The 26,875-nt window shown below is 54.8% G+C and overlaps 1 protein-coding gene across 1 annotated transcript; it reads left to right on the top strand.

The window, feature by feature from the left end:
* Positions 1 to 930: 930 nt before the first annotated feature.
* Positions 931 to 26,444, top strand: MYBPC2 (myosin binding protein C2). The gene is made up of 28 exons (XM_020886889.2): positions 931 to 1,097; positions 2,221 to 2,301; positions 2,840 to 2,926; positions 3,082 to 3,230; positions 3,527 to 3,644; positions 4,681 to 4,729; positions 4,917 to 4,976; positions 6,922 to 7,115; positions 7,363 to 7,495; positions 9,014 to 9,138; positions 9,537 to 9,642; positions 10,729 to 10,901; positions 12,896 to 13,061; positions 14,252 to 14,358; positions 14,609 to 14,638; positions 15,045 to 15,184; positions 16,306 to 16,465; positions 16,561 to 16,665; positions 17,093 to 17,281; positions 17,760 to 17,894; positions 19,452 to 19,619; positions 19,793 to 19,881; positions 19,997 to 20,192; positions 20,425 to 20,564; positions 21,191 to 21,350; positions 21,659 to 21,795; positions 24,833 to 25,019; positions 26,322 to 26,444. The coding sequence occupies exons 1-28, from the start codon at positions 1,079 to 1,081 to the stop codon at positions 26,330 to 26,332; spliced, it is 3,414 nt and encodes a 1,137-aa protein (XP_020742548.2). The 5' UTR covers positions 931 to 1,078; the 3' UTR covers positions 26,333 to 26,444.
* Positions 26,445 to 26,875: the final 431 nt, after the last annotated feature.

Raw genomic sequence — 26,875 nt, 5'->3', positions numbered from 1 at the left:
TATTTGCCCGCCTGTCCTCCGCCTTAAGCTCAAGCCTCCATACCCTTCCCCTCTTCTCTCGCGCGCCCACCTCGCCTTCCTCCCCCCAAACACCTGGCGTCCCAAGACGCTGCCCTCCAGCGGTCCCCTCCTCGTCTCCTTCGCCTCCCCCTGCCCGGCGTCCAGCTACCACCACCCCCATGCAAAAAGCCGCAGGTCCCCCTGCCGGGAAGGGCGCCAACGTCCGGGCAGCCCTCCAGGGCCTTCCCGGTCTCCCCACCCGCCCCCGCTGGGGCACCCGCCCCCTCCCCCGCGTCCGGTGCCCGCCGTTCCTGCTCCGGGAACCACGGCGGGGAGCCGGCAGGGCGCGGCCCCAGGAGGGGTCCCAGGTGGCCGGGGCCCCAAGTCTGCGTGTTGGCCCGCGCCGGGAGGGTGGGACTCCGGAGTCCCCGAGCCTCGGTGCCCCCCCCCCCCCTCCTCTGCGGCCACCCTGCCTACGCTGGGAAACCGGACTCTCCCTCCCGGCTCTGGTTTCCCGAAAACGCCTGACTTGCAGATGCTAAGAATGGTTTTCTAGACCCTGTCTTCCCCACCATCCCTACCCGCCTGCTCCCCATGCCAGAGTCCTGGCTCAGAGCCCTGGTCCACTTCAAACCCCAGTCCCTTCCTGTCCCTCCGCCTAGGAGCCAAGGGTCCAGGCCCTCATCCTCCTTTCTCTGGGATCCAAGAGTCTGGACTCCAGGTCGGTTCCGCACCCGGATTCCGGAGTCCAGGCCCCCACCTCCCTCAGACCCAGGAGTCCCCGCCTGCCGCACATCCTCCCTTAGACCCAGGTGTCGGAAGCCCAGCCCCCTTCCTCCCTGGGGACCTGGCATTTGGCCACCGCTCCTCGTCCAGCTGTTATTTCTCGCCTTTTAGAACACACAGGCGGAATGTGGGGCAGCAGGGGAGGGTGGGGTGGGGAGGCGCGTCTCTGCCTCCCAGAGCCTCCTGGGAGTCTCCCGACTCTTTAAAGGGCCCCCCGGGGGGGCCCACCTGTCCTCCCTAGGGCCCATCGGGACACTGCCGCGGTCAGAGGAGCGGGAGGAGGTCCGACGACATGCCTGAGGCAAAACCAGGTGGCTGGGGGAACTCACTCCCTCCCTCTGTGGAGACACAGTCCTGTTTTCACTGGGGACTCCTCCCTCCGTGGGGTTGGGAGAATGGGGTGTCTTCTCCCATTGGGGAGGGACTCCCTTCCTTGTGTGGGAGGGGAGGGTCCCATACTTGTGTTAGGGGTGTGTGTGTGTGGGGGGGTGATTCCCTTTCCCTCTGTGGTGGTGGTGGGGCTTCCTTTCTCTGCAGGGAGCTGGGGGTTTATCTCTGGGTGTACGTGGAGATTCTCTGTGAATCAGTGTCCCTCTTTCTCCACGGGGATGGAAGTCTTGCAGTTGGAGACTGCAGGGTTTTGGCGGGTGATCGGGTCCTTTACATTTGAGGATGAGGTCTTCTGGGAAAGGACCTGGGTCACTTCTGTGAGTGAGGATTGGGACCTTTCTCTGCAGGGAGATGAGGTCTGGTCCTTAAATGTCTAGTTATTAGAGTCCCTGTCTGGGTGGTAAGGCGAGTTCTCTGTACAAAGATGAGGGCACCTCCTTTGGATGGGGTTTGGGGATTCCTGGTGTAGGAATTAGGGGACCTCCTTCATACAGAGGCTGGAGAGCCTTTCTCTGTGTACAGTTTCAGGGTCCTTCTTTGAATGGAACTGGGGGGCATTTTTTAATATGCGGATGGGATGGGGCTTCCTCTCTATGAAGCAGTGAACGGAGGAGACACAAGCCCCCAGAGAGGACCCTTCCTCTTGGGATGTCCAGTTGGCTGGTACCAGGCCAACTAGGCTGAAGGGTGGGTGTCCAGACCCTCGCTGCAGCTGGGGTCCTGGCGGGCCAGGCGCCAGCAGGCAGGGCGTGTGAAAGATGCTGTGGTCAGCACCAGTGTCCGATTTCCAGCCCAGGGGAAGAGCTAATTATACCGTCAAGACCTAAAAGGTCAGAGCCCGGTGGCCTGGGTGGATGAGGCAAGGCCTTCCCCGGGGAGGGGAAGGAGAAACCGGATCCACAGACTCTCGGATTAGAGATAAATTTACACCTGGACGGCTGGACTCCAGGATCTGAAGGAGGCGGGGCCCCGGGGCCTGCACTCTGGGGTTCTGGAAGAGAAGACGGAGCGCGTGCTCATCCCGGAATGTCTTCTGCCTCACAGCGGACAAAAAGGCCCCCGCGGGCAAAGACGCGGGCAAAGATGCTGCTGCCAAGCCGGCTCCCAAAGAAGCGCCCCCTACAGGTGAGATAGATGGCGCTCCCGCGGGCCGAGCGGAACCTGGCGGCTCATCCCCAGCCTCCCGGCTCTTTCCTTCGGTCGGTCCTCCCCACAGCTCCGCGACTGACCTCCCTCCCCTACTCACAGCCCTCCAAGGCTCCCCAGCGCCTCCAAGGCGGAGCCTAGCCCCTCAGCCTAGCCGTCAAGCCGCCAGCAACTGGCCGATCCGTCCGCAAGTCCCGCCCAGCTCTGAACGCCCCAGCCCCCAGCCGTCCTGACACCTCTCCTACCCTTTTAAAAAAGCCCCCGTGAAGACCATCCGGATCTCACATGGGGAAATTGAGGCCCGAAGGGGTGGGGGACCCTGGACACCCACACACCTGGATGACACATTGGTCTCTCCCAGGTCAGGAAAAGTCATTTTGCCTCCAAGGTCTTTTTGATGCCCAGCAGAAGAAGGTCCCGTCATTCGCTCTAAACCCCGCTCCCAAAGTGGCCTGCCGCCCCCCTCCCTGGCCCACCTCAGACCCCTCCTCGACCCCTGATCTTATCTCCTGAGCAGAAGCCCCACCCGAAGACCAGTCTCCCACTGCGGAGGAGCCCACCGGCGTTTTCCTCAAGAAACCAGACTCCGTGTCGGTGGAGACTGGTGAGGGGTGCCTGGGCGAGGAGGGGGTGGGGATCTGGGGGCTCCTGGGCCTGAGGGAGGTGGGGCCGGAGACTCCCAGCGTCCCAGTCCTCTTTGTAGGGTCTTATGGTTCCTGCCCGACCCTCCTTTGCCACCCCTTTCCCCCCTCCTCCTAGGAAAGGATACTGTGATCGTGGCCAAGTTGAATGGGAAAGAGCTGCCGGCCAAACCCAACATCAAATGGTTCAAGGGGAAGTGGTTGGAACTGGGCAGCAAGAGTGGTGCCCGATTCTCCTTCAAGGAGTCCCATGACGCCGCCAGCAATGTGAGGACCCCATGGGGAGGCGAGGGCCTGTGGGGCAGGGCTGGAGGTTGTGCGGGGCAGGACGGGAGAATGTCCCGGTCAGAGCAGGCTGCATTTGGGCATGGGGTGTGCGTGCCCCCACAAGCTCTCAGGGTCAGGGATGTTGGCCCCCGGAGATCAAGATTGCCCAGGCATGGGAGGAGACATGGGAACTGGCCCTTCCTGGGGGAACTTGGAGAGTAGTGAGGTGGGCTGTAGGGGTGTGGGGTGGCACTGGGGGTCATTACATGCACCCGCACCCCTGGCCTGGCCCCCAGGTGTACACTGTGGAGCTGCGCATCACGAAGGTGGTACTGGGGGACCGCGGGGATTACCGCATCGAGGTCAAAGCCAAGGACTTCTGTGACAGCTGTGCCTTCAACATCGACGTGGAGGGTATGCTGGTGGGGGTGGGGGCCAAGGGTCTTGGGTCTGGGTGGGGGGTCAGATCTGCCAGCCAGGTGTAGGGATAGAATATAGAGGTGGGGGTAAGGTGGGCACAGGTTTTTGGAGGATAGAGCACAGAGGCAGGGATCAGGGTATTTAAGCCTGGAAGGGAAGTGAAAGTGTTAGTTGCTCAGTTGTGTCTGACTTTGTGACTTCATGGACTGTAGCCCACCAGCCTCCTCTGTCCATGGGCTTCTCCAGGCAGGAATACTGGAGTGGGTTGCCATTTCCTTCTCCAGGGGATCTTCCCGATTGAAGGATCGTACCTGGGTCTTCTGCATTGCAGGCAGACTCTACCACCTGAGCCACCAAGGAAGCCATTCAAAATTGGGGGGAGGGCCTACCATTTTAGAGCCTGTTGAGGTGTAGATTTGGGGGTGAAAAGGTTCAGGGTTTGGAGGTGTGCATGTGAGGCTTAGAAGGTGAGTTATGTAGATTCCAGGGTCACAGCATACAGGCTTGAGAGAGTGGCAGTAAGGGTTTGAAAAGTGAGGGTGTCCAAAGTTTTTTTTTTTTAAATATACTTTCCGTTTTATTGTCTATTGTTTATTTCAGGTGAATCTAAGGGTGAGTGGGTTGAGGGTGGGGGTATACAGGATTGATGGGAGGTTACACAGATTTGGGGACATGTGTGTGGAGCTCTGAGGGTGTACAGGTTTTTGAGAAGTCTGCAGCCCAGAAGGTATGGGAGCTTAAATATGGAGGACACAGGTGCTGAGGTTGCTCCCACCTGGGGAGAAGGCTCAGCTGGGGTATGTAGGCTGCTGAGAGAGGGTGGTACATGGCAGGGAAATGAGTCGACAAGCAGAGGGTGTCCAGGTCTGAGAGAGAGGGTGTGCTGGCTCACAAGATGGAGGGAAAGGGACCTGGGTGAGGTTGTGCAGGCCTGGAGGAGGCTGTGCAGGCCTGGAGGGAGGGGCACTCTTGGTCTTAGATCATGCTTTGTCTCCAAGCTCATCTTCTCTTCCCCATCACCCCTCCCCAGCGCCCCGTCAGGACTCCGCAGGGCAGAGTCTAGAAAGCTTCAAGCGATCGTAAGTGACCCTGGACCCTGGGGAGCCGCAGGGGGTTGACCTGGTGCCAAGGGCCATGGGAAGGTCTCCCTTGGGAGGGGCAGCTGCGGGAGAAGGGGAGGATCAGGGAAGCCTAGGAGTGGGGATCCAGGGTGAGCCTGAGAGTCGGGACCTTACTGGGGTTCACACTCCCTTTTGATGGCCACAGGGGTGAAGCGAAGTCAGACACCGCGGGTGAGCTGGATTTCAGCGGACTGTTGAAGAAGAGGTGCGTCCACTCTGCCTGGCAAGGAAAGGGGAGATGGGGGCTCAAGGAGGAGAAAGATGGTGGGTGAGGTCCCCCTGATCCCCACTGCTTCCCCACTGCTATCCTGGGACCCCCACCACCCCTCCATTGACCCACCCCCCACCCACCCTGCCACCTACGAATCCACTTATCCACCTACATACCCATTGCCCATCCCTCTGCCCACATATCCATTTATCTACTCACCATCTTCCCATCTGTCCACCCATGCATTGGCCATTACACTCAGCCCCCCATTGATTGATCCATTCATTCATCCCCACCAACTCCATCCTCCACTTCCCCACCAACTGAGGCATACATCTATCCACCTCTCCACCATCCATCGTCTGCCCTGCATCCACCTTCCCATTTGTGACTCTATCTGCACCTGCATCTCTCTTTCAACTGAGTCCAACATCTTACCCACCCATCCTAACTCATCTACCTCCTTATGTAGCCAGGCCTCCCTCTATCAACTGTTCACCTCTTCAATGGCACACCCATTCTCCAGATTGCTCTGTTAGACTCATCTATGTGCTGTGTGCTTAGTCGCTCAGTCGTGTCTGACTCTTTGCGACCCCATGGACTGTAGCCCACCAGGCTCCTCTGTCCATGGGATTTTCCCAGGCAGGAATACTGGAGTGGACTGCCATTTCCTTCTCCAAGACTCATCTATATGCAATTGCTATTGTGTAGGTAAAAAAAAGATTGAATATTGGCCATTTTATATGAGTCAACATGATGCTTGTCCAGTCACTCAGTTATTCATTATCTGCTGGTCCATATATTCATGCTTCCATTCACGCATCAATCCCCATAATGAAATCCCCAACAATTCTACCTAATAATAGATTCATGTTTGTCTTTTCCAGCCATCCATCTTTCCAGCCATCTTCCATCAATATGTTCACCCAGCCAGCTCCTCCCAGCTCACTCAGCCATTCTCCACCAACCCATCCGCCTATCTTAATGCCATCCATTCCCTACCAATCCACCCATCCATTGACCCAATCTTCCATCGGCCTAACCGTTCATGGACCCCTCCACCCCTGTATCAGTCCCCCACTTAATGCTCTGTACATCAATCCAGATAGTCACATGTCCCCAAATTCGCCCACTCATCTATCCTTCCTTTGTTCCCTTCCCTTCCTTCCTTCTTTCCAGAGATCCACTCACTCTCTCACTCATCAAACATCTTCTGAGGCCTCCTGTCTACCCTGAGCTGAGATCAGGGGAGAGAGAGAAGTTTGACTGGTTCCCTGACGTTGGGTCGCTCATTGCCTTGGGAAGATGGTCTGGTCCAGCAGACACGGACACAGACCAGGACTGTTTAGTGTGGTCAGAGAGAGGTCCCATGAGGGCCCTGTGAGAGCCCAGAGTGAGGGCAACTGCTACGCTGGGAGTATAGGGAGAGCCTCATGGAGGAGGAACTCTGGTGCTAGGTCTTGTAGGATGAAGAGCAGGTGGAGAGAGGTCATCCAGGCAGGGAAACATTTTGTGCAAAGGCTAAGGGAGGCAGGAGCAAGTCCGGAGCATTCAGGAAAAGGAAAGTAGGGTGGTTTGGGTAGTGGGGAGAGTGGGGATGGGTCAGAGGGTGAGGTTGTGATGGCGAGGCTGAGCTGCTGGGGCTTCCTCCTTCGAGTGGTGGGGAGCCACGGAGGAGTTTTGAACAGGGAAGGGATGGCATCTGATGTAGGGGTTCAGAAATAGCCCTTGGGGGCCAAGGAGGGGACAGACTGGAGGGGAAGAGATGGGATGAGGTCAGGAGGCCAGGGAGGAAGGAGGCTGGGCGATGGACCAGGTGGGACAGGGTAAGGAATAACAGGCCCAGAGAGGGAAAGTGACACAGAAGGTGGGAGGAGGAGGCAGGGGGAGACCCTCAGCTCCTCACTGCCTGCCCCCGGCCTGTTCTCCCCTCCTTCAGGCAGGTGGTTGAGGAGGAGAAGAAAAAGAAGAAAGATGACGATGACCTTGGCATCCCGCCAGAGATTTGGGAGCTCCTGAAAGGGGCAAAGAAGAGCGAGTATGAGAGGATCGCCTTCCAGTATGGCATCACCGACCTCCGGGGCATGCTGAAGCGGCTCAAGAAGGCCAAGGTCGAGGTCAAGAAGAGCGCAGGTCAGTGCCGGTCTGAGGGGAGAAGGGCCCTGCCCACGGGGACTCCAGCATCGTGGCAGCCAGTGGTCGGACCCTGGACTTATCTTTGGGAGGTCCCACTCTGAGGAGTAACAGACAGCCCTGTTCTCAGGGGCCCTCCAAAGCCATAAGAGGCTTTCTGACCTTGGTGGCCTGGGGAGGGAGCCCTGATGGCTCAGAGCACTGAGAACATTTCAGCTCCATCCCACTCCCATCCCTCCATCTCCAGCCTTCACAAAGAAGCTGGATCCAGCCTACCAAGTGGACAGAGGCAACAAGATCAAGCTGGTGGTAGAGATCAGCGATCCAGACCTTCCCCTCAAGTGGTTCAAGAATGGCCAGGAAATCAAACCAAGTAGCAAGTATGTCTGGGGGGCAGAGCCCGGGTTGGGGGGAATCCAAGTCCCAGAGACAGGGAGAGTCCAGAAATAAGACAGGCTACTCTTAACCCAGAAAGGGCACTCCCTCATCCATATGAAAAGTACAGATAGTGATATCTGGGTAGAAAAATAGACAAAGGCAATGAACGGGAATTCAGTTCGAAGAAACCCAAATGGCCAACACACTAAGTACATATTAAACCTTGCAAACACAACCACCATCACCAATAATAACACAAATGAAAACAGCGGTCTTGGGACTTCCCTGGTGGTTTAGGGGTTAAGACTTCACCTTCTACTACCTGGGGTGTGGGTTCAGATCCTTGGTAGGGGAGCTAAGTTCCCACATGCCTCAGGGCTAGGAAACCAGAAAACTAAACAAAACAATGGTCTTTCTGCTCTCCAACTGGACAAAGACTTTAGAAAATGATAAAACCTATTGCTGGAGAAGACATAGGAAAATGGGTCCACAGATGGTGGTGGTGGGAATGTATATTGGCAACTCTCCAGAAGTGTATTCAAAAGCTTTTAGATTGTGCAATGCTAGGTATTTTTTGTAAGGGCCTAATCATGGTTATGCATATTTAGCTGCAAGGATGTTCACTGGATCATTTGCTGCTGTAACAAAAAATGGAAAATAAGCAAAGCATACAATTCCATACTAAGGTGCTATGCTGTCACTAAAAAAGATATTCTAAAATTTACACTACCATGGGAAGCTGTTGAAGGTTAGTGTTATGTGCAGAAGAGTTCTCATTTCTGCTACACAAAATGTTCATCTACATATAGATTTTATATAAAAAGATTGAAAAGACAGAGGTCAAAATGTTTGTAGCAGTTATCTCTTGGCAGAACAATTCTGGATGGGTTCTACTTTTAGTATTTTTCCCTTGGCTCTGTTTTCTAGATTTCTCATCATAAGCATTTGGGATGTGATGAAAAGTTATGGTAATTAAGATACAGGTTAACTTGCTGTAACAAAGCGTCCCCAGAACACGGTCGTTTAGAAAGAAAGATGTTTCTAGATGATTGATCTAGATCTAGGTTCCACATTTTTGGCTACACAATTTCTTGTGGCATTATCCTTATCTGCATGATTGAAGCTAGGTCATGGGCACAACTGTATCTATCAGACAGGAAGAGGGAAGGAGAGAAGTCTAGAACAAGCATCACAAAATTAGAGATGACCTAGCAGTTATGCCCATCTCCTCCGCTCACATTCTGTTGGTCCAAGCTCAGCGGTGTGGCCGTCCTAGCTGCAAAGACATCTGGGAAATGTAGTTCTTTAGGTGGGTTGCTGTGTGCTGCTGCTAAATGGAAGAAGGTGGATATGGGTGGACAGCTAGTATTTCCGCTGTGATTTTTTAAATACTAGAACTTGGGCCATCGACCCCTTTCCCACACAACTTGGCTCTGAGAGGGAGTGGTTTGTCCTGAGAATAGACGGGTGCATGCAGGATCCCCTCTGTGCCCTGGGTTGAGCTGAGACTTTTGCACCAGATACGTGTTTGAGAACGTTGGTAAGAAGCGAATCCTCACCATCAACAAGTGCACGCTGGCGGATGATGCTGCTTATGAGGTCGCCGTCAAAGACGAGAAGTGTTTCACTGAGCTCTTTGTCAAAGGTGAGGCCAAGATTTGGGTGTGAGCTTGGGGAGTGAGGCTACTGACCTCCCCTCTCCAGATGCCCCACAGAATCTCCAGTCTTTAAAAAACATTTTATTTTGTATTGAGGTATGGCAGATTAACAAACGATGTTGTGATGGTTTCAGGCGAACAGTGAAGGGACTCAGTCATACATGTACATGTATCCATTCTCCCCCAAACTCCCCTCCCATCCAGGCTGCCACATAACGTTGAGCAGAGTTCCGTGGACTATTCAGTATGTTCTTGTTGGTTATTCACTTTAAATATAGCAGTGTGGACGGACATGTCCATCCCCAAATCCCTAACTATTCCTTCTCCCCATCCTTCCCCCTGGGAACTGTGCGTTTGTTCGCTAAGTTTGTGAGTCTCTTTCCAGAACCCCCCGTCTTGATTGTCACACCCCTGGAGGACCAGCAGGTGTTTGTGGACGATCGGGTAGAAATGGCAGTGGAAGTGTCAGAAGAGGGTGCCCAAGTCATGTGGTGAGTGACTCTTGACCCCCAACCTCCACACGGATGCCCGCAGTGTCTTTGCCTGAGCCTCGGTCTTTAGGATCTCTCTTGAAGGCTTCAGACCTTTCCCCAGTAGTTTCTGGGAGACCTCAGCCTTTCCCAATAAATCCTGTTCTTCATTTATGACCTCTTCCTGAAACTTCTGACCTCTGCTCTTCCAGGTCTTTTTCTGGATCCCTGCTTTTTTTTTTTTTCCCTGCTATTTCTGATTCATTAAATTATTTATTCACCCATTCAACCAATTATCCGTCGTTTGGTCCATTCACTCATGTATCCATCTATCCATCTATCTGTCCGTTTGTCATCCTGCATCTATCCATCCACTCACCCATCTATCCATTCTTACATCTATTCCCCCATCCAACAAGTATTTATTGAGCACCTACTGTGTGGTGGCACACTTCAAAGTACTAGAGATAAAATGGGGAAAGAATATATCAACATGGCTTCTGCCCTTATGCAGTTTATGATCTGGCAAATTGCTGGGGCGTGGTGTGTATGTGTGTCTGTGTGTGTGTATTGGAGACAGAGGTATTAATCAAGTCATCACACAAATAAATATCAAAGTTCTATTTTGACAAGTATATCAGAGGAGCAATAACTGATGCTGTAACCATTTTTTAATAGGAGAGAAGGACTCAGGAGGTCAGGGAAGGCTTCCTGGAGGAGGTGACGATTGAGCTGATATTCAAATGATGAGGAAGTAGAAGTGAAGTGTGAGGAGTGGCTGAGGCAGGGAAGCACCATTTTCTGAGGCCATAATATCTGCCATATCTCGGTGACCCTGAACTTCCTCATGCTCTGACCTCTCCCCCATGATCTCATTGTGTCTCCTGACTTCCAATGGAGTCCTGTGGCCTGTGACCACTTCTTCCTGTTTTTCTCCTCTGACCTGTGACCTATCTACTCTAGACACCTCTGTCAACATTTCTCTCTCCTCCTTTTCTTGATTTCCCTTCTGATCCCTGATTCTTGCTCAGGATTGTCTGACCCCTGACTCACCTCTGACATCCTGACTCCGGGCCAAACGGATTCCTCATTTCCCCCTCCCCCCAGGCTGAAAGACGGTGTGGAACTGACTCGGGAGGATTCCTTCAAGTCCAGGTACCGCCTCAAGAAGGATGGGAAGCGTCACATCCTCATCTTCTCGGAAGTGACGATGGAGGATAAGGGGCACTACCAGGTCGTGACCAACGGCGACCAGTGTGAGGCGGAGCTCATTGTGGAAGGTACGGGGTCTCCCGGGGGCCGGGGCCGGGGCCGCAGTGCGCAGTGCTTCTGCACACACCGAGGTGCCCAAGCCCCGAGGCTTGGCGCTCTCCCTGACTCCTTCTTTGCCTCCTGCCCTACATGCGATTCACCAGCAGATCTTGGGGGCTCCAACTTCAAAGGATATTCTGAATCTGACAATTTCCTTCCACCTCCATTGCCCACACCTGGCCCAGGTCTCCATCCCTTTATGCCTGAATGGGTGCAGTAGTCTCTACACTGCTCCCTCTATTTCTACACTTGTGCCCCCACCCCCATGCCAGCCAGAGCAATCCTTTTGTGAAATGTCCACGATGGATATGGGACACATTCTGTCATCTAGCTCAGGGTCTAGGACCCATGTCAATTTCTGGTGCAGTTGACCACATTTACAAGAGATGTCACCACCCCCACCCCCCCACTCCTGTGAGACTGTAATTCTTTTTTTAAAAAACATATTTATTTGGCTGCATTGGGTCTTCGTGTTCTCATGCCGGATCTTTAGTTGTGGCATGTGACCTCTAGTTGCAGCATATGGGATCTAGTTTCCTGACATGGGTCCCCTGAATTGGAAGCATGGAGTCTTAGCCACTGAGTCACCAGGGACATGCCCTGTAATTCTTTAAAAAAAAAAGCTTGAGTCATTGATGGGCCAGATAAATGATGATATATCCATCTGTAGCCAGAAAAAAAACAATTTTTTACTCTATTGATTTGGAAGGGTTTCCAACATATATTGTTAGGTGAAGAAGCAAATATGCCACTATTTGTATGGAAGGGAAAGAGGAAGGAAGGGAAAGAGGGAAGGAGGGAGGAGAGAAAAGAAAGAAGGAAAGGAAGGAAGAAAGAAAAGAGGGAAGGGAAGGAAGGAGGAAACTGTATGTACATCTTTGCTTTTATGGCTGTGAACTGGCTATAATGTATTTGGAGACTGGATAGAGACCTATACACTTGGCAGTGGGGAGATGAGCGATCTCCCCTTGTATATCTACATCTTCTTATCATTTTATTTTTTTTCATAATTTTATTTATTTATTTATTTTGGGGTGTGACGGTCTTCATTGCTGCGTGGGCTCTTCTCTACTTGCAGTGCGCGGGCTTCTCACTGAGGCTTTTCCTGTTGCAGAGCACAGGCTCGAGGACGGATGGGCCTAAGTAGGTGTGGCTCACGAGCTCGGCAGTTGTGGCTCCCAGCCTCTAGAGCACAGGCTCAGTAGCTGTGGGGCTTGGTTGCTCCACGGCACGTGGGATCCTCCCAGACCGGGGATCGAACCTGTGTCCCCTGCGTTGGCAGGTGGTCTCCCTACCACTGAGCCACCAGGGAAGCCCCTATCATTTTATTTTTAAGCCATACAAATGCATTGTTTTATTTAAAAAATTAAAATAAAAAAAATGTAAGTCAGACCCCAGCCATCTTCGCAACACTTTCCAGCTCCCTGAGTCAAGGCAGAGCCTTCTCTTTGGCCCGCCCCAGCCTGCGTTATCTCCCACATCTGCCTCCCTCACTCTGCACCAGCCTGCTGGCTGTTTTCCAAGTCGATAAGCCTGCTTTCCTGTGCCAGGTCCTTGCACATGCTGCGCCCTTTACCTGGGGCCCTTCTGCAGCCTCCCCGCCTTCCCCCAGGCCTCGTCACTCCCTCTTGTTGTTCAGTCACTAAGTCATGTCCAACCTGAGCTTGCCAGGCTCACCTGTCCTCCAGTATCTCCAGAGTTTGCTCAAATTCAGGTCCATTGAGTCAGTGATGCTAGCCAGCCAACCATCGCTCCCTCTAGTTTTTGGCCTGTGTGTTTTCCGTTCAGTATCTGTCTCCCCACTAGAAAGTGAGCTCGTGAAACTTACAGTTTTTTTTTTTCTGGGTTGTTTCATGGCTGGATCCCCGGAGCCGGGGACTGTGCTTGGCCCATAGTGGGTGCTGGCCGATCCCCGCGGACAGGCCAGACCTTGATCACCCCATCTCCTTCCCTCCCCGTCCAGAGAAACAGCTGGAAGTCCTGCAGGACATCGCGGACCTGACCGTCAAGGCCTCAGAACAGGCCGTGTTCAAGTGTGAGGTGTCCGACGACAAGGTCACGGGCAAGTGGTACAAGAACGGGGTAGAGGTGCGGCCCAGCAAACGAATCACCATCTCCCACGTGGGGAGGTACGGAGTGTGCTGCGCATGTGGCCCGCAGACCTCGCGGTTTCAGAGATCAAGGGTTTAGGGAATTCCCCAGTGGTCCAGCGGTCAGGACCCGGTGCTTTCCCTGCGGTGGCTTGGATTCAGTCCCTGGTTGGGGTACTGAGATCCGGCAAGTTGCGTGGTGTGGCCAAAAAAAAAAGAACAAGGGTTTATTTCATTGTGAGTCTCAGGGGTGGTTGGAAGCTAGCTGATCTCGGATGGCCATCATGCTGGACTCCCTCAGGGCGGAGGATAGCTGGGCTGCTCCCGTCTGGTCCATGGGACCTCTCATCCCCCAGGAGGCTGGTCCTGGCATATTCCTGTGGCCCACACATATTCCTGTGGCGTCCCAAGAGACAGCAGAAGCGACCAGGGCCTCTGAGTGCCGTGCGCTGTCCCTGTATCACTTCTACCATGTCCTATGGGACAAAAGAGGTCACAACCTGTGAGGTCTCCTTGCAGGAGTCACCGCTCCAGGGAGGGACATCTGTGGCCATATTTGCAGTCGGCTTCGGCGGGGAGGGAACTTCCCCGGTGGTCCAGTGGTTAAGACTCTGTGCTTCCAATGCAGGAGACACAGGTTTGATCCCTGGTTGGGGAACTAAGATCCCACATGCCGTGTGATGTGGCGAAAACATTAAAAGGAAAAAAAAAAAGGGAACTACTTTGGAGGGGAGGGTGTCTAGCTAGGGAAACAGGGGACTGGAATTCAAAGCATAGCACGTGGACGCCTGACATCAACACCTGGTAATCTGTAAGATCTGAGTGCCGCTGTGACGCCCATGGAACACTGTGTCCCTGTGGGTCTCTTGACAGCAGCTTTCGGCAGAATGTAGCCTTTCTCTGGGTTCTGTATAAGGACCCCTGCCTGTTGGTGTCAGTGAGGGCGAGAGTCAACGCTAATGTGTTACTGTGTGCTGGGGAGTCTTCTAAATGCTTTACAACAACCCCCTCGTAGACTGTCAACATTACCCTTGCTTCATAGGTGAAGAATCGGGCGCACAGAGAGGTTAGGTGACTTGCCCAAGGTCACACAGCTAGTAAGGAGCAGAGTGGGATTGGGTTCCAGTTACTAGCATTGCATTGGGCACGTAGATTGCACTGTGCCGCGTGTTTCTCCGTGGTGGTCCCCAGGACGACCTAGGCTGACCTCTGCCCTGCCCCCCTCTTAGGTTCCACAAGCTGGTGATCGATGACGTCCAGCCTGAGGACGAGGGAGACTACACGTTTGTGCCTGATGGCTATGCCCTGTCCCTCTCAGCCAAGCTCAACTTCCTGGGTGCGGGTGCCTCTGGGTTTCCCACCTCCCCCCGGGGGCTCAGATGCCCCCCTTCAGGACTGAGTTGCCCTAACTGTACACTGGGGGGGGGTGACAGTGGGTGTTTGCAGGAGGTGGGATGTCGTGGGCCTGAATCCACCCCCACCCCCCAGGTCCCAGGGTGACACCAGGCCCTCCCCTCTGCCTCCAGGGTGTGAGGGTGGGATAAGGGGCCCATAGACCTAACCATCTGGTCTTCTTCATCCTCCAGAAATCAAGGTGGAGTACGTCCCCAAACAGGGTAAGGACCAGAGGCTGCTGTGGTCTGTGAGCGGGAGACGGGACCCCCGGGTCTGTGGGAGGAGGGGATGGGGGCCTGGACCCCCGGGTCTGAGGGAGGAGGGGATGGGAGCCTGGACCCCCAGGTCTGAGTCAGGAGGGGCTGGAGGCCTGGACTCCCGGGTCTGAAGGGGGAGGGTCCGGGGGCCCCAGGTCTGAGTGGGGAGGGGCTAGGGCCTGGACCGCCGGGTCTGAGGGAGGAGGGGATGGGGGCCTGGACCGCCGGGTCTGAGGGAGGAGGGGATGGGGGCCTGGACCGCTGGTTCTCTATGGCTGTTGGAACCCAGCTTCCCAAGAGATCTGCTGGAGGGGTTAGGAGGCCCAGCTGTCCACTCCCAAGTTGCCCAGACTCTCTCTTCTGCCACCAGAGCCACCCAAAATCCACATGGACTGCTCTGGGAAGACCTCAGAAAATTCCATTGTGGTCGTGGCGGGAAACAAGCTGAGGCTGGACGTGTCCATCACCGGGGAGCCGCGGCCTGTTGCCACCTGGATGAAGGAGGATCAGGTATGGTGCGGCCTCCCTGGTGCCTTGACCTCTCCCTCTCAGCCCTGCCGGGTGACTTTAGGCAAGCTGGTTCCCCTCTCTGAGCTTCACTCTCATTGTCTGTAAAAGGAGGAGTATGATACCTTCCTCAGAGAGATGAAGATTGGAGATTACATTTGTTCATCACATGGCACTGGCCCAGCCCATGATGGGTACTCCATCTATCCCTCCATCCATTAACCTGTTAATCCATTAGTCAGTCCAGCCATCCATCAACTCATCCATCTAACCATCTTTCCATTCATCAATTCATTAATTGATTCATTCAACAATCAACCCATCTGTCCATTTATCCATGAATTAGTCCACTTATCCATCCATCCACCCATCCATCCATGCACCCATCCAACAAATATTTTCATCTTGTATGTTCCAGGCCCTGAGACAGTTCAGTTTTTCTTCTCTCCTCTGGGCTTCGGTTTCCTTTTCTGTAAAATGGAGAGACTTCACTCATTCTTCATTCATTCCTTCACTCAGCAAAGCAGACCCCCACAGGCCCACCCCACCCACTCCGCCCTGAGGTTCCCTCTATGCTGGGTTCTCTGCTCAGGCAGAGGATACAGCCAGGAATCACACGCAACCCCTGCCTTCCTGGAGCCTCACTTGTGGAGAAAGGCAGACCGGTGCCCCAAAAGTCACAGTCCGGGGTGATTGGGGCTGAGATAAAGGGAGGTACCAGAAACTGTGAGGATTCAGGGGCTGGGGCCACCCCTTCCTGATGGTATCCAAGAGTGATTCCCAGAAGAGGTGACTTCTTCTGGCTAACGATGGGTACTGATATAGCAGGGTATAGCAGGTATAACGATAAAGCAGGTCGAGAAGTGGGTCAGGGCATCGCACGCCCCAGGGATCAGCTTTGTAACATCTTGGGGATGAGACGGTCTGGTGTGTTTAATGAAGGGTGCTGTTTGCTGGAGGGTGAGGAGGGCAGAGGTGGTGGTGATGAGGCTGGGGGCGGACCCACCAGGTCCTCTGTGGCTGGGGCCACGGGGAACCCCTGGCAACTGCTGAGCAGTGCAGAGGCAGAGGCCAGTCTGGGTTTGGAGAGAAGCTGACGGAGGCCACCCGGTGGTTGTGTTCAGGTGTTCACGGGCACCGAGGGCAGGGTCCGCATCGAGGAGCGAGGTGACATTAGCAGCTTCGTGATCGAGAGCGCGGAGCGAGGCGACGAGGGTCGCTACACCATCAAGGTCACCAATCCCGTGGGCGAGGACGTGGCCTCCATCTTCCTGAAGGTTGTGGGTAAGCGTGGGGGACCCCGGGGGCTGAGCCAGGGGGTGGTCCCCCAAGGCTGCAAGGGGTCCTCTGACCATCCTGCCTGAACCCCCCCTGCCCAGATGTCCCAGACCCCCCGGAGGCGGTCCGAGTCACGTCGGTTGGAGAGGACTGGGCCATCCTGGTCTGGGAGCCCCCCAAGTATGACGGGGGACGGCCGGTCACCGGTGAGTGCCTGTCTGCCAGGGGGCCATGACCGCTGACCTCCCTCGCCCCCCGACTTCTTGACCTTCAAGAGTCCTCAGCAGCCTCAGTGACCGCCCTCGGAGATGTGGTTTTCTGTCTTCAGCATCTCACCATCCCCTCTGCCTTCCTGTCAGTCTTTCCTCCCCAGCGACCTGGGGATCCTGGCTTTCACTAACAGCCAAGGATTTTCTGTGACCCCCGACTCCCTGATTCATGACCTGTGACCCTTCCCTATCCCTTGCCCCACGTGGGTGACCTCTAACTGCTCTGTGACCCTAAGATTCATGGCCTCAGACCTTTCTGGGTCACGTGACCTTCTGCTGCACCCTTGACTGCCCCCCGACTGACCTGTGACCCCAGGCCTCCCCGTGACTGCCTCCACTTTTCTCTGCCATGGGGGGCTGCCAGGATACCTCCTGGAGCGAAAGAAGAAGGGCTCCCAGCGCTGGATGAAGCTGAACTTCGAGGTCTTCACGGAGACCACCTACGAGTCCACCAACATGATCGAGGGCATCCTCTACGAGATGCGGGTCTTTGCCGTCAACGCCATCGGGGTCTCCCAGCCCAGCATGAACACCAAGCCCTTCATGCCTATTGGTGATGCCTCTCTGCACCCTCTCTCCCCAAGCCCCTGCCCTGCTCTGACCCATGCCCCACCTGTCACTGATCTTGGACCCTACACCCTGGCCTTGAACTCTCTGCACACCCTGGCCTTGCACTCTATCAACTCTGCCAACTTCTGTCTCCTCTCATCAAATAACTGAAGACTTTGACCCCCTCCAGCCCCATGCACCTTTCTGATCTCTTCCCCACCCAGTAATCCACCACTCAACCTTTATAATCCCGCTCTGTGCTGTCTCCCGAATGTGTCCTTGACCTCTGACCTACCACACTAACACCTATCCCTGCCCTTGGAGACCTCACGATCCCTGGATCCCATTGCCCAAGACTGGCAATGCCACATCCTTGCTTGCTGACCTCTGACTCACCATATGGATCCCTTTCCTGACCAGAGACTCCAGCTCTGACCCCTGAGCCCTCACTGACCACCCCCCCTTTCCCTGGAATCTCACAGCGCCCACGAGTGAACCGCAGCACCTGACTGTGGAGGACGTGACCGACACCACCACCACCCTCAAGTGGCGGCCCCCGGATAAGATCGGGGCGGGCGGCATCGATGGGTACCTGATCGAGTACTGCGTGGAGGGCTGTGAGTCACCCATCTGGCCTGGTGGGGGAGACTGATGCACGCAGAGTCCCAGTGGGCATCCAGTCCGGGGACTGCTCGTGGGGCAGGTCTCTGGCGTAGTGAGCTGCCCTTCTGTTTGTGCTTGCTCCAGTCTGGGATGGGATGGGTCAAGCCAGGCCCCCAGTGACCGGCTTGTCCTCTGTCCCTCCCTCTCTCCTTACCTATTTCCTTCCTTCCTCTCCTACATACTTCCTCCATACACAATACTTTTACGCATCCTCCAAGTATTTATTGCCCTTCCTCAATTCTATTTATCCATTCACCTACCCACCCAACCTTCCATCTATCCATCCATCCATCCATCCACCTATCCAAGTACTTATCTACTCCCTACACTAGCTTCTCTTCTGTTCTATCCATTTATCCATTCATCTGCCCATCCCACCAATCTTTCATCCTTCCTTCCTTCTTTTCCTCCCTTACTTCTCCCTCCTTCCTTTCCTTGTCTCTCTCCCTCTCCTTTCCTTCTCTCCTTCCTTCTTTCCTTCCTCTTGCCCACCCAGTCATCCATCCAGCCATCTCTCTATCCATCTGAAAACTATTTGGATCATCCAATTATCCACCCAACCAATAACATTTTTTTCATCCTTGTATCTCTCTCTTCACTGCTTTCTTCTCTCCCTCCCTGCCTTCCATCCCTCTGTTTGCCTACAGGACCATTTAACTGCCTAACAATCTGTTGTCTATCTGTCCATCCATCCATCCATCCATCCATGCATATTTCCACATATCTCGCCCTCCATCCTTCACTGAGCAAACTGAGCTGACTTTGCCGTCAGCGGCTCCGTGACTCCACGACAGGCCCAGGGCCCGGGCCCTGGGGATGCCTCCCATGTGGTCCTCTCACAGGGAAGACAGGGATGCCATATCCCAGGCCTTAAGTCAGACAGATGTGGGTTCCAGTCCTGGCCCTACCCTACACTTTTAAACTATGTGACCTTGGGCAAATCTCTCAGCCTCTGCTTCCTCATCTAAAAATGGCGAAGACAGTTCCCGCCTTGATGGGATGAGGTGATGACTGCATCCGGGGATGCACATGAATGACGGATGCTTGGGCTCTGGCCAGTTTCTTCCCTTTCTCTTCCCAGCGCTCTTTGCTGCACTCCTCCCATTGCCCTCCCCTCCCCAATCTGTGTTTCAGAATCTAATTTTGTTAGAGTTCACCCTGTCAACTCTTGGTCTGATCCATATTATTAGCTCACCAACCCACGGTAAAGAAACCAAGATGGAAAGGCACCTATTACAGAGGCAGGACATCCGAGGGGCCCTCTCTACCACTCCCACGTTTTTACCCTCTCTGACCCTCTGTTTGCTCACCTCTAAAATGGGGATAACTGTGGAGGCAGGAATTAATGAACGAACATTAATCAGCTCCAACTTGGTCCTGAGACAAACTCAAGAAATGTCAGCTGCAGCTAGGCCTCGCGGTGGGGACCCGAGGCACTGAAGGGACACGGGCCAGAGGGGGCCCTAGGAAGGTCCTGAAGGAAGCTCCCCAGCCTGGCTCCTCTCTCATAGCTGACGAGTGGATCCCTGCTAACACGGAACCTGTGGAGCGCTGTGGCTTCACTGTCAAGAATCTCCCCACAGGAGCCAAAATCACCTTCCGCGTGGTCGGGGTCAACATCGCGGGCCGAAGCCAGCCGGCCACCCTGGCCCAGCCGGTCACCATCCGGGAGATTGTGGGTGAGCAGCTCCTGACACCCCCTCCCCCCGCCCCCCGGCCCTGCTCTCCGAAAGACCAAGCTGGCGTGGCCACTAGGGCCGCCCCCTGGTTGGCCCCGGTCTCTGTGCCTCCGTGGGACGTTCCCCCGCACCCCCTCCCGGCGCTGAGCCCCTCCCTGGGTTTGTACCCTCAGAGCAACCCAAAATCCGGCTACCCCGCCACCTCCGCCAGACTTACGTCCGCAAAGTCGGGGAGCATCTCAACCTGGTCATCCCCTTCCAGGTGCGTCGAGATGCGGGTGCGGGGCGGGGAGCGGGGCGCAGGGGTGAGGAGGGGTCAGCTCCTGCGGGTCGGATCCAGGCTGACCAACATGCCCCCGCCTTACCTCCCCGGGCAGGGAAAGCCGCGGCCGCAGGTGGTGTGGACCAAGGGCGGGGCGCCCCTCGACACCTCCCACGTTCACGTGCGCACCAGCGATTTCGACACCGTGTTCTTCGTGCGCCAGGCGGCCCGCTCCGACTCCGGGGAGTACGAGCTCACGGTGCAGATCGAGAACATGAAGGACACGGCCACCATCAGCATCCGCGTTGTGGGTGCGCGGCCAGCGGGCGGGGAGGGAAGAGGGGAGAAAGAGCCCGGACGCGGGGAAATGGAGAGGTTGGAACGGAGGAGGGTGGGGCAGAAGGGGAAGAAATGCAAGCGGGACGCCGGGGCCGGGAACCCGAGACCCGCCAGGGGTGGTGATGGGCGGGCGGGCCAGAGGAGGTGAGGCGTGGACATTTAGAGATGCCTGGGCTGGCTTCTAACAGCCCACCCACCTTCCAGAAAAGGCAGGCCCCCCGGAGAACGTGATGGTGAAGGAGGTGTGGGGCACCAACGCGCTGGTGGAGTGGCAGCCCCCCAGGGATGATGGCAACAGTGAGGTCACCGGATATTTGGTCCAGAAAGCCGACAAGAAAACCATGGTGAGCGGGGGGCCGGGGGCGGCGTGAGGGAAAGGGGAGAAAAGCTAGGGAGATAGTCACAGCGGGTGTGCTGTTCCCATTTCCCAGCTGCAGAACACTGAGGCACTGAGAAATCCGAGAGAATGGGCCGGGGCCGCGAGGAAAGACTTTTGGCTGAGATTTGGTGCATAATAGGTTTTTTCTTTTTGGCTGCACCATGTGGCTTGTGGGATCTTATTTTCCTGACCAGAGATTGAACTTGGGCCACAGTAGTGAAAGCCTGGACTCTTAACCACCAGGCCACCAGGGGAACTCTTAATAGGTTTTCTGTTTCTTTTTATTGGGGTAAAATTCACCTAGCAAAAATTCCTAGGTGGTGCTAGTAGTAAAGAACCCGCCTGCCAATGCAGGAGATGCAAGAGATTCAGGTTCAATCCCTGGGTTGGGAAGATCCCCTGGAGAAGGGCATGACAACCCACTCCAGGAGAATCCCCTTGGACAGAGGTGCCTGGTGGGCTACAAGTCCATGGGGTCGCTGCTCCCGCCTCCCGGTCATTGTGAACAGGGCTTCTGGGAAGGGCAGGTTCTGTGAGCCAGGCGTCTGTGTCCCTGAGTCTCCCGGCCTTTCCCTGTCCCCCACACTGCAGGAGTGGTTCACGGTTTATGAGCGCAACCGGCACACCTCCTGCACCGTGTCCGATCTCATCATGGGCAATGAGTACTATTTCCGAGTTTACACCGAAAACATCTGTGGGCTCAGCGACTCGCCTGGCGTCTCCAAGAACACAGCCCGGATCGCCAAGACAGGTCTGGCCACCCCCACCCACTCAGGGTCAGTCTCGGTCCCCCATCTATCTCTGGGTTTGTTTGGTTTTTTTTTTGGAGTGTCGTTGATTTATGATGTTGTGTTAGTTTCAGGGGTACAACCAAGTGATTCAGTTCTACATATATGTATACTCATCATTTTTCAGTCTTTTCCCATGCTGGTTATTACAGACTGTTTACTCCTCTGATCCTCCTCCTGGATTCAGAGTTGGTGGCGCCTGGTGCTGGAGGAGAGGCGGCCGGGGACGGTCAGGGTCGATCCCCTCACAGGTGCATCTCCCCTCCCCCAGGCATGACCCTCAAGTTGCCCGAGTTCAAGGAGCATGACTTCCGAACGGCCCCCAAGTTCCTGACGCCTCTATTCGACCGGGTGGTGGTGGCTGGTTATGCTGCAGCTCTCAACTGTGCCGTGAGAGGCCACCCAAAGGTGCCGTGTGTGTGTGTGTGTGTGTGTGTGTGTGTGTGTGTGTGTAACCCTGGGGAACATCTTCACCTTCCAAGGTGAAGCCCTCTTGCCTTCCCACCGCATGGGCTCCTCCTCCCTGAGTTCTCTCTCCTCTGCTCATGGGACTTACTTTTAGTGAAAAGTGTTTCCTTTATTTGTATTTAATTTGGTCTGTGCCATGTGGCCTGGGGCATCCTAGCTTCCCAAACCAGGAATTGAACCTGTGCCCCTTGCAGTGGTAGTGTGGAGTCTTAACCACTGGATCACCAGGGAAGCCCCAGGATTTGCTTGCTTTTAACCCACTTCCTGTCTCTCTCCTCTAGCCAGAGCGCAAGTCTCAGCTCATTACACTTCGACTTCCCTCAAAAACAGGAATCTTTGGGGTGGAGGGGGTCTAGCACTTCAAGGCTCCCTGTTATCTTCCTGCCCCATCCATTTCTCCAGGCTGCTGTCTGGGAATGTGGATACTTGCAGTCTTGAACTCCCAAGGGCCCACCTAGACCAAGGGCTGCAAACTACGGCCCTCAGGCCAAATCTGTCTGCCACTGGTTTCTCGAAATAAGATTTTATAATCCTTTTTTTCTTTTTGCTTTTTTTTTCTTTTCTTTTTCTTTTGCTTTCACATTACTAAATAAGATTCTATTGGAACACGGCTGTTCACACTAGTTTGTGTGTTGTCTCTGGCCCAGAGACCATTAGAGCTCAGTTCAGTTCATTCACTCAGTCGTGTCTGACTCTCCGCGACCCCATGAACCGCAGCCTGCCAGGCCCCCCTGTCCATCACCAACCCCTGGAGTTCACCCAAACCCATGTTCATCAAGTTGGTGATGCCATCCAACCATCTCATCCTTTGTCATCCCCTTCTCCTCCTGCCCTCAATCTTTCCCAGCATCAGGGTCTTTTCAAATGAGTCAGCTCTTCACATCAGGTGGCCAAAGTATTGGAGTTTCAGCTTCAAAATCAGTCCTACCAATGAACACTCAGGACTGATCTCCTTTGGGATGCACTGGTTGGATCTCCTTGCAGTCCAAGGGACTCTCAAGAGTCTTCTCCAACACCACAGTTCAAAAGCATCAATTCTTCAGTGCTCAGCTTTCTTTATAGTCCAAATAATATAGTCCAAATGTATAGTCTCACATCCATACATGACCACTGGAAAAACCATAGCCTTGACTAGATGGACCTTTGTTGAGAAAGTAATGTCTCTGCTTTTTAATATGCTGTCTAGGTTGGTCAAAACTTTCCTTCCAAGGAGTAAGCATCTTTTAATTTCATGGCTGCAATCACCATCTGCAGTGATTTTGGAGCCCAGAAAAATAAAGTCAGCCACTGTTTCCACTGTTTCCCCATCTATCTGCCATGAAATGATGGGACCAGAAGCCATGATCTTTGTTTTCTGAATGTTGAGCTCTAAGCCAACTTTTTCACTCTCCTCTTTCACTTTCATTAAGAGGCTCTTTAGTTCTTCTTCGCTTTCTGCCATAAGGGTGGTGTCATCTGCATATCTGAGGTTATTGATATTTCTCCCAGCAGTCTTGATTCCAGCTTGTGCTTCATCCAGCCCAGAGTTTCTCATATAAGTTAAATAAGCATGGTGACAATATACAGCCTTGGCGTACTCCTTTTCCTATTTGGAACCAGTCTGTTGTTCCATGTCCAATTCTAACTGTTGCTTCCTGACCTGTATCCAGGTTTCTCAAGAGGCAGGTCAGGTGGTCTGATATTCCCATCTCTTTCCATAGAGCTCAGGAAACCTAAATCATTGACTGCCTGACCCTTTTCACACATGTTGCTGTCTTCTGATCTAACTCCAGTTTTTGCATCAGCCCTGGTAGGCCTACCGTGGATTCCATCACTGCTGTTTACTATTTTATTCACTAACTCCATTTGTTCATTCATTCCATTCATTTATTCCCCTACCAATTCATTTATTTATTCAGTTCATTCATTCACTTCATTTGCTTATTTACATCATTCATTCTTTCATTCTTTCAACACACATATTTCAGAGACTCTCTATGTACTGGTGAATTGAACAAGGAGTTCCTTTATATTGGGGAAGATGGCCATTCCTCTGAAATCACACGTGCGTGCGTGCTAAGTCGCTTTAGTCATTTCTGACTCTTTGCAACCTTATGGACTGTAGCCTGCTAGGTTCCTCTGTCCATGGGATTCTCCAAGCAAGAATATGGGAATGGGGGCTTCCTGGGGGGCTTGGATGGTAAAGAATACTGGAGTGGGTTGCCACGCCCTCTTCCAGGGGAATCTTCCCAACCCAGGCATGGAACCCAGGTCTCTTACATCTGAGCTGGCAGGCAGGTCCTTTATCACCAGTGCCACCTGGTTGACAATGAAATTATAAAGGGTGGGGACTACCCTGGTGGTCCAGTGGGCTAAGAATCCAGCTTACAATTCAGGGTACGAGGATTCGGATTCTATCCCCGGTTGGGGGACTAAGGTCCCACCTGCCAAGGAGGAACCGAGCCTGCGCTCTGAAACCAGAGTCCGCGCATCACAGCAAAACATCCCGCGTGATACAACTAAGACCCGAGGCAGCCCAATCAATCAGTTACTTAAGAAAATTAGAAAGGGTGGCGGGTCCGCTAGGGAAACGCAGGCGGTTGTGAGAGTGTAAAGCAGGCACTCCTGTTCCAGTCTAGGACCCGGAAGTGACCTGGGAGCGGAGACCTCAAAGACAGGCAGGTGCTGTTCGCGGGGCCTGACGGATCTGAGGAACAGCAAGGCCGCCCACGGGTTGGACAGAGAGGGAGGGCGCGGGAGGTGAGGGCAGAGGACCGGTGGGGCCAAATCACATAGGGCCCTGTGCCACCACAAGGGGGAGCTCTTGCTCTTACCGAAGGGGAGACGGTCAGGGAGGAGTGACTCATCCACCATCCGCCAGTCAAAATGAGGGGCTGGGAGAGCCAAAAGGAGACTCCGCGCTGCCTCCGAGGCCCCGTCGTGCCAACGCGCAGGGGACCCTCCGTCACGTGGCTTCCTTGTCTGCTCCGCTCAACAGCCCAAGGTGGTCTGGATGAAGAACAAGATGGAGATCCGCGAAGATCCCAAGTTCCTGATGACCAACCACCAGGGGGTCCTGACGCTGAACATCCGCCGCCCGTCCCCCTTCGACTCGGGGACTTACTCGTGTCGGGCCGTCAACGAGCTGGGGGAGGCCCTGGCCGAGTGCAAGCTGGAAGTCCGAGGTGAGCCTGGGGGCGTGTGTGTGTGGGGGGGTGGTACCCTTACGCTTCACCCGCCTGACCCTCATCCACGGCCGTTACAAAGCTGATGGTGCGGGGCAGATCTGGGCCCTCTAGGAGGACGACTGGGAAGCCGATTCAGACCCCAGCAGGGACACAGTCATGTGTGGAGGACAGAGGCAGCACAGGGTGTTGGGGGGTGGGGGGTAGCACCTGACCCCGCCTGGGCGGGAGTCTGAGGTTCTCCAGAGGAGCTGAAGGACAAATAAGAGGTGAATGAGGATGCGAAGAGCTTAGCAAATGATCAGTAAGGCTTTGAGGTGGGGAAGTGTGTGGACACAGCATCGAAACCGTCCGTCATGGACAGTGGCAGAGGGCCGGGGCCGGGGGCGGCCGGGAGAGCCCGGAAGACAGCCCCCTCCCACGGCCTGTCCCCAAGCTCTGTGCCTCCGGCCCCTGCCTCTCTGCCCCACAGCCTCGGCCTCCTTTGTCCTCTTCCTCCCGAATTCCGCCCCAGCCTCCAGTGTCTTTCCAGTTTCACCTCCCGGCCCTAGAGGGCGCTCTGTACCACGGCTGACCTGCGCACAGCCCTCTTCGGGCTCCCCCAGCGGCCCTGGGACCCTTCAGCCTGGTGTCACGGTCCTGAATCTGCCACCCCCAGCCCCTCTCCAGCCTCAGGTCCTCCTCCTGGCGCTCCCCGTTTTCCAGCCACACCGAACAGCTGGGGGTTGGACAAACCAGCTGTGCTGTCTCCTGCCCCTGGGACTTTGCACATGCCGTTCCCTCTCCCGTCTCCGGCTTCAGTACAATAAACACCCACCAGTCAAGACTTGGTGGGGAGGCTGCTCACCACGTCCCTTAGAGGGGCCGACGTTCACATGGGCCTCCAGGGTCCGTCCCCGGCCGTGACGCCCCTGGCTCTGATGACAGCCCAGCAGACAAGGGACCACTCTTCACGCACCTCCTGCCTGTCATTTTAAAGCACCGTTCTGCCGGGCTGACCCACTTCCTAGTGTTCTGCTGTCCCCTTATCAACTATTGAATCCACTCAGAAATATGGCTTCTTCAGGATTCCAGTGAGGGCTGGCCTCTAGCAGCTGCTCGGAAGAACAACATGCCAGCTTGGAGTTCAAACCTACAGGAATCAAGGGCTCGATGAAGTTGGGTTAACCTGGTGTCCAGCAGGGTGGGGAAGGGAAAACTTGACCCCCCGCTGCTGGCCAAGTGAATCTAAAGGGCAGAGGCTGAGGCAGGGGCAGGGGGCACAGGAATTTTTACTCCCCTCTTCTCTTCCTCCCCCCACAGTGCCGCAGTGAAGTTCTGTCCTCCACCTAACAAGATAACTGGCTGCTGAGTCCTAACCCAGACTTCCCCAGAGACGTTTCCCTTTCCCAAATTATAAGTGAGAAGATGGTAGTCTTGTCTTGACACCTGTGTGTCTGTCCTTCTTGAGTCTGTGGCTCCGTCTTCCTCCTCCCGTAGGTTTAGTCTCCCAGGGGTGGGCGGTGGGGCAGCCAGGTTGGAGCGGCAACCACCACCTCGAGGCAGCCCTGGTGAAGGGGACCATGTCGAGGCTTGGTACAGCTACTTTAGGGAGGCTACCGTGTTGCTGACCCTGTGGCTCAGCTGGTAAAGAACCTGCCTGCGATGCAGGAGACCTGGGTTCGAACCCTGGGTTGGGCAGATCCCTTGGAGAGGGGAAAGGCTACCCACTCCAGTATTCTGGCCTGGAGAATTCCATGGACTAAGTCCATGGGGTCGCAAAGAGCCCGACGCGACTTTCACTTTCACCACATTGCCATGGCAACTGCATGGGGACCCAAAGCCCTGTGGAGGCAGCCCTCTTGGGAGGAGCCACT

Source organism: Odocoileus virginianus, chromosome 20 (genome assembly GCF_023699985.2).
Source record: "Odocoileus virginianus isolate 20LAN1187 ecotype Illinois chromosome 20, Ovbor_1.2, whole genome shotgun sequence".
NCBI classification, from domain to species: domain Eukaryota; kingdom Metazoa; phylum Chordata; class Mammalia; order Artiodactyla; family Cervidae; genus Odocoileus; species Odocoileus virginianus.
The sequence above is the reverse complement of the archived record's forward strand: the minus strand, read 5'-3'. Positions and strand labels throughout refer to the sequence as shown.